This window comes from Emys orbicularis, chromosome 4 (assembly GCF_028017835.1).
Source record: "Emys orbicularis isolate rEmyOrb1 chromosome 4, rEmyOrb1.hap1, whole genome shotgun sequence".
In the NCBI taxonomy this organism is placed as follows: Eukaryota; Metazoa; Chordata; order Testudines; family Emydidae; genus Emys; species Emys orbicularis.
In genome coordinates, this window is record NC_088686.1 from 84,873,546 (window position 1) to 84,880,721 (window position 7,176).

The 7,176-nt window shown below is 43.7% G+C and overlaps 1 protein-coding gene across 1 annotated transcript in view; it reads left to right on the plus strand.

The window, feature by feature from the left end:
* Nucleotides 1–3,839, plus strand: part of LOC135877040 (CD59 glycoprotein-like) — a 28,361-nt gene extending 24,522 nt beyond the window's left edge. The window contains exons 3-4 of the mRNA XM_065402372.1: nucleotides 901–1,002; nucleotides 3,643–3,839. Coding sequence (XP_065258444.1) covers nucleotides 901–1,002; nucleotides 3,643–3,839 — 299 coding nt within the window. The remainder of the gene's footprint in view (nucleotides 1–900; nucleotides 1,003–3,642) is intronic.
* Nucleotides 3,840–7,176: the final 3,337 nt, after the last annotated feature.

Sequence of the window (7,176 nt, forward strand, 5' to 3'; positions counted from 1 at the left end):
AGCGGCAGGGCCGGCTCCAGGCACCAGCTTAACAAGCAGGTGCTTGGGGTGGCCAAGGGAGAGGGGCGGCACCTGCGGCAATTCGGGGGCGGCAGGTCCCTCCCTCCCTCTAGGAGCGAAGGACCTGCCGCTGAACTGCCGCCGCCAATCGCGGCTTTTTTTTTGCTTGGGGGCGGCAGAAATGCTGGAGCTGGCTCTGGCTAGCAGTCTGGATTAGGACAGATATTCTAGAATGCTGAAGATTTATGAGAACAGAGATGAGTAGGGAAAAAAGGAATAAGAAATTAGAGCATGAGATACAAGGAGGTTAATGATAGGAAGGGAGTGTGCTAGCAGTCAGGATTAGGAAAAGATGTCACCAGCATAGTGTTGAAGATTTATGAGAACACGCATAGTTCAGGACAGGGGGAAAAAGTAGGAAGAGAGTCAGTTTATGGAACAGAAGAGATGAGATGAGGGAAAGAAAGAAGGGTTGAGGGGTGGGGCAAGAAGCAATGAGAAGGAAAGGACAAAGAGTCTGATTAAAAGGATAAGCAGTTCTGAATCAATGTCACCAGTAAAACAAAGATGTAGGAAACTCAGGTTAATGTCCCTGGGCTGGTAAAGCTTAAGGCTCAGTTTATGCATTGCAGCAGTTGGATGCAGTCCCAATTTGCTTTATTTAAATGCAGCTGCTGCTTCCCTGAACTTGGGTTGATAAATTGAGAGACTCATAAATAATTTGCAGCCTAAGGGGCTCTTGCAGTACTTAAAGAAGAATAGTCTTCTTTTTATTATTTGAGGATTTAAAATGGTTTAGTCTAACAGATATTGAAAAGTCCTTCATTATGAGCATTTTGAATTTGTATTAGGAAAGCAGCTGGTTCCTATGTAATGATAAAATATTATTTTCTTGTTTAGGATATGCCCTGAAGTGTTACATCTGTGCAGATAGTCCTTCATTGTGTTCAACCAATGCTACTTGCCCCCATGGAGATGATAGTTGCTTACAGATCAGGTTTGGTATGTATACTATCCCACAGAATAAAATAAATACAGAAAAATTAACTCATTCAAAGTCTGTGCATTTCAAGTCTGGAAATGTCCGACTCTGGTTTGTTAATTTAGTTCATGATAAAAGACCGTTTGAATTACATGCTGATAATAATCATCAGTACAATTTGTTTTTTGAGCACCTGATAAAGATAAATGGTGGTGTGTGTATCTGATGTACAACATTTGTCATATATCCAGGTAAATAAAAATGTCAAATTGAAGTAGTCCAAGTGAATGAATTAACAGCAAGGCAGCATAAGACTGTAGTGGATAAAGTGCACTTCACGTCATTTGTTCTCAGCATAATTATAGTTCACTTAAAATAAACTTATGATTGAAAAATTCAGAACAATCAAAGCATATTTCAAAAAATGAACCATTCTGACACCAGAATGTCATATCCACTTATCTCTTTCAAAGATTGTCATGAGCACCCAGAACACTGGGTGCATGCTTTTTTATTGCAGAATAGTAAATAAATAAATAAATAAATAAATAAATAAATAAATATATATATATATATATATATATATATATAATCTAGCATAGGAGTTATTGACCTGAAAACATGACTCTGCCTGGAGGAACAAGGTTTTTCCACGTGTTGAATGCCAAGTGTGGATGACATCAACATTGCACTTATTCTTCACCTTTTCTGAGAAACAGCTAAGCAATAGCAAGGAATGAAGAACTGTAGGAAACCTCATAGGAGGAAGTCTGTTTTCTGGTCATAATCATATTTTCCATTATAGGGCTTATACTTCCTAGTAGTAAGGGAAATGCTAAGAGGCACTGAGAAGCAATAAGTGGTTCAGCTGGCATGGATTTGAGCTCTTATAAATGATAGTCCTTCAGAAGAGAGAGGATTGTTGTGGGAGAGAATGTTCTTCCTGAGAAAGAAGCTCAGAACTGAACAGGGCCGCCCAGAGGATTCATGGGGCCTGGGGTCTTCGGCGGCAGAGGGTCCCCGCTGCTGAATTGCCGCCAAAGACCCGGCACTTCGGCAGCGGGTCCCGGGGCGGAAGGACCCCCCGCCGCCGAACTGCCGCCGAAGAACCGGAGCGGAAGAAGCTCCGGGGGCCCAGGCCCTGCGAGAGTTTTACAGGGCCCCCGGAGCGAGTGAAGGACCCTGCTCCAGGGGCCCCGAAAAACTCTCGTGGGGGCCTGGGGCAAATTGCCCCACTTGACCCCCCTCCCTCTCCCCCCGGGCAGCCCTGGAACTGAAGCAGTTGGCCAGACTGTATAGAACTATATACTCAGTAAGTGAGCTATCACTGTGGGCTTGATTGAAGCAAGCTAACCTAGAGTTTTGTTATTTCTTTAAGCATAAACTAAAGGAAGCCAGTGACTAGAAGTTTCTTTTGGACCTGGATTTACTCCACGCCTAACTTTTTAAAGAGACAGAATTGCTGGGGTAAACAACCTGCCTAGTCAGAGATCCCACACTGCCCAAACCAAACCGTGACTTTGCCTCTTGCATTTTGTAGGTTGGGATTCCTACAAGAATGGCTGGGAGATCATATGGTGAGCTGTAAATGGAGCCTTTAACTGAGGGCTTGTCTACATGAGAGAGTTGCATTATTTTAACTGAAAGTGAGATTTTAAATTGATTCAGTTAAACTGATGCAAAAGGCTGTGTGGAAACTCTTGTATTCATTTAAGAAAACTAAAATTGAAATAAGCCATTCTTAAACCAATACTATACAAGAGTTTCCATGTATTCTTTTGCATCAGTTGAACATCTCACCTTTTTAAATTAGTGCAACTTTCTCATGTAGACAGCGCCTAACTCCTTTTGTAAAAGAAATGACTGCCAGACTGAAATATGTTTCTACTATCTTTAGATTCCACCACACACACTCCCTCTTCCCCACCCCCATTTCATTCTTCCTCTCCAAAATAGGGACTGGCTATGGTGTCTTGTGATAATGGGGGTCTTTAAATGCCCCCAGTTCTGTCACTACCAAAATGTATTGAAGCTGCAAGCTTGTGAATCCATGAGCATGAAGGAAACTTCACAGGCACAACTAGAAAAGGACACTATTCTATATAGTGTTTTCATTAAACTGTAGACTCTGTGATGAGAACTGAGCACAAACTGGGCATTATCCAGCAATGAATAGTTCATTCCAGGTTTTCCTGTGAAAGAACACTTAGCTGGTAACCCAATCACTGTGTGTAGCTTATGAGTTGTGCTAACTCAAGCTGTTGGCCGTAATTGCATCCCCACTGCATTATTAGCTTAAAAGACAGCAGCACTTGAGATTCAACCCAGATCCCTGATGGGCCAACTAGCTCGAGTTTAAAGCACTATTTCAGTTGAGCTAGAGATTTGTGTGTAGACATTAAGTTAGAGGGAATACTTGAGTCATATCTCAAGTTAATACTGATCTGACGACAAGCCTGTTGTTGCCTCACATATTGTGTTCCCACCAGCATGTTTATAGCGCGTGTTCACAGAAGAGTGACTGAACATGTTGAAAGGAGTTTGAACGACAAGAACTGGGCATGTTCAGACCAGGGCAGTGATTCTGCTTCTTTCTATAGAGAAGCAAACAGTATGGTATCCTGCTTCTAACTCTTTTTTTGACTTTTTTTTTTTTTAAGCTGATTTGAAAACCTATGCCTGCTGGAAATACTCCCGATGCAAGATGAATGAGATTGCTGATGATTTTGGTGCTGACAACTTTGATTTCCACTGCTGTCAAAAGGACTTTTGCAACAAGAGTCCAGCCACAGTGGTTAGTAAAACAACCTTCAGCATTGCGACTGTGATGACCATGATCTGGATGCTCTGCTTTTAATCTGGAGACAAAAAGATAAACATCTTTTTTTCTGTTTGTATTGCTAAATATTTTCCCAATTCTCTAACTATGGGGTGGTGGAGTTTTGCCCTCTGATTTATAAATCGTGCTTCACAAAGTGCTCTCTCTCAGATACATTACTGTCAACAGCTGTCTGGAAAAAGGGGCACATTGTGTGTTATCAGTCAGAGAGAGGCAGAACATTCTGTGATGCCACATTTGGAGGAAAATACCATCTTTTAGAAAAAGCTGTATATGGAAAAAACATGGGAAAATACAGATTACGTGCTAGAAAATTGTAATTTCTTAATGTTCTATGAATTTGCAATTATGTTTTTCTCTCTTCTCCAATATGTTTTATTATCCTTCAGCCAGTGAATTCTCCTGCTGTTGTTTAGAAGTAAAATTTCTTATGATCTTATTAATGTAGTTGAAATCCTACTTCTTGCTGAAATATGTTTAGCAATGTTTTTCAAATGAATTATGAAGCCATTGAAATTGCATTATTTTGGGGGAAAGCTTTTGAGTGTTTTACAATTGAAAATTAAATTGAGGTGCATTTTAAGTAAGTAAGGAATGCCCTGCCTCTCTGTAGAGTTCTGAGCATGCAGGTACATGTAGTTGCTGCTTCAGCATCTTGTGTAAATTTTATCTATTACTTATGATGGCTTTCACAACAAAGATTTGAGCTGCGCAGGTCCTTTGCACAGCAAACAACTTTGTATATTCAGAGTTGTATGCAATCTTCTGGCATTAGCCTGATATTTTTGTCTGAAAAACAGTTAAGAGTTTAAAAGGGCATACCTAGCAAAATTTCCAGTATGGATATGCTTTAATTAATTTCTGCTTGAAAACAGATTCAGCAAATGCAACTGACTCTAAGGGCTTCTAAATGTGGATGTTTCAGAAATAGACTTGTAGAACTTCTTTGTGCAACACTTATAACTGCCAATATTTTATTATTATTGACGCTAATAAAAAATGTATTGCATGAAAAATCACTAGATGATTATATGAATCATTGCCTTTCTGAACCAGATACTCCCTCTGTTCTTTGTTAGTTCCTAATTTAATTTTTTCTCTTTGATGCTGGTTTCAAATCCTACTGATTCAGGTAACATCACTTTTTGTTAATTGTTGCTATTGTGTTAATTAGCAGCCATTTCATTAGCAACACAAGGAGCATATTGGACTTCAAGCAAATTTACATGGAATCTATAAAATATGCCATAAAGCCTCTAATTATCTTGCTTCTCTTGGAACAACTCTGCCTTTCATGCTTCTTAGAACTGTTTTCTGCTTCTGCATAATTTTTTGGATTTCCATTTGGAAAAGTCATGGCATCATCAGCCTCTGTTCCAAGGCCCTCCCCTCACTTGGTTTTTAGTATCTTCCTGCTTCCAGAGTCATGTCATGGAATTGCATTCACTTTTTTAAATGTAAACAGTTTTCCTCACCCTTAATAAGCACAGTGCCTGAAGCAGAAACAGTCTGCTTTAAGTGCATTGTATGCTCCCAGCAAAGAAAAGCCAAATAGAAGGGATTCTAGTTCAAATCTTGTGACGCCAGACCAATGGAAACAAGAATGCTCTGATCAACTCCCACAGTAGGAATTCCACCTTCTGCCATGTGAGGTGCACCTCCTCCACTCCGAGAGGAAGGAGTTACTTTCTTAGTGAAGGAGAAAAAATACTTGGTTTCTTATTCTTGCTCTGTACCCCCAAAATCAGGCCTGAAGGCAGGAACTGACAGGTGGGCCTCATTAGCAAAGCAGGTCTTTAAAATGCAATAGTTTGGGCTACAGCAGGAGCCCTTGGTTCCAGGGAGGAGCAAAATCTGCCTGGGCTGAGAGATCCTCCATCTATTGGGCTCTGGCCTGAACTACTCAGAGGTTTAGAGACACTGTATGCAGTCTACTTTGGGCTGACATAACAGTTGGTATAGCGTCTACTGGGGATCCAGGTTGTCTATGTAAATTAACCCTCAGGTAAGCCCTACAATATAATCCCGCTTCATGTTTATATCTTCATGTCTCTCTGAATTTGGCTGAATGTGGTGACCCTGATGTGGCTGCCAGGATCTCCATGAGAGGAAGCTTTTGCTGTGTGATAGCCATTTTGCACTGCCTCACAACACAGGCAGGGATTCATTTAAAAGTATACCACACAGAAAACTGAATTGTGATCAGGGCCATCCTTACCCATACACAAACTAAACTAATTGCCCCAAATTTCCTGGTGCCCTACGCAGCTGCGTGCTGCTCCAGCGGCCAGCCCGATCCCCCAGCTGGTTGAGCCGGCCAGGAAAGCTGCCCCTGCTCCGCCCCCACCCCGCCTCTTCCCCAAAGCCCCCGCCCCTGCTCCACACCCACCCCTTCCCACCCCTTCCTCATAGCCCTCGCCCCTGCTCCGCCCCGCCTTTTCCCACCCCCGCCCCCACTCCACCCCTTCCCCATAGCCCTGCCCCTGCTCCACCCCCACCCCGCCTTTTCCCACCCCTACTCTGCCCCAGGCCTACCCGCCACTCCAGCCCTTCCCCTGAGCTATGTCCTGGGGGACTGCAATAGGCCCGACCCCGCACTCACCGGGTGGCGGGAAGTGGAACTACCCGGCCCCAGTCCACTCTGCTCCACCAGGGTAGCAGAGCAGAGCGGGTTAGAGCTGGGTCACTTCACTTCCCGCTGCCCCGTGAGTGCGGGTCGGGCCTGCCTGCCCTGCAATCAGCGGGTGGCAGGAAGAGGAATGACCTGGCCCCAACCCGCTCTGCTCCACCGGCTCGTGCTGGGGGGCGGTTTCCCCCTACCCCCCCAAGCCTGCTCATGCACCCCACAGACCTTGGGCTCAGCCTCCCCTCCCGCGGAGGCCTGGGGCTGTGTAGGGCACCAAAATGTCTAGGGACAGCCCTGATTGTGATATAGCTACCCCCACACTTCCCCATTTGACCCATCTGGCCTTAGACCCATTTAAGAACATAAGAATGCCATACTGGGTCAGACCAATAGTCCAGCTAGCCCAGTATCCTGTCTTCCGACAGTGGCCAATGCCAGGTGCTTCAGAGGGAATGAACAGAACAGGCAATCATCAAGCGATCCATTCTTGTCGCCCATTCCCAGATTCTAGCGAACAGAGGCTAGGGACACTTCAGAGCATGGTTTTGCATCCCTGCCCATCCTAGCTAATAGCCATTGATGGACCTATCCTCCAGGAACTTATCTAGTTCTTTTTTGAACCCTTCACAACATCCTCTGGCAAAGAGTTCCACAGGTTGACTGTGCGTTTGTGTGAAAAAATACTTCCTTTTGTGTGTGTTAAACCTGCTGCCTATTAATTTCATTTGG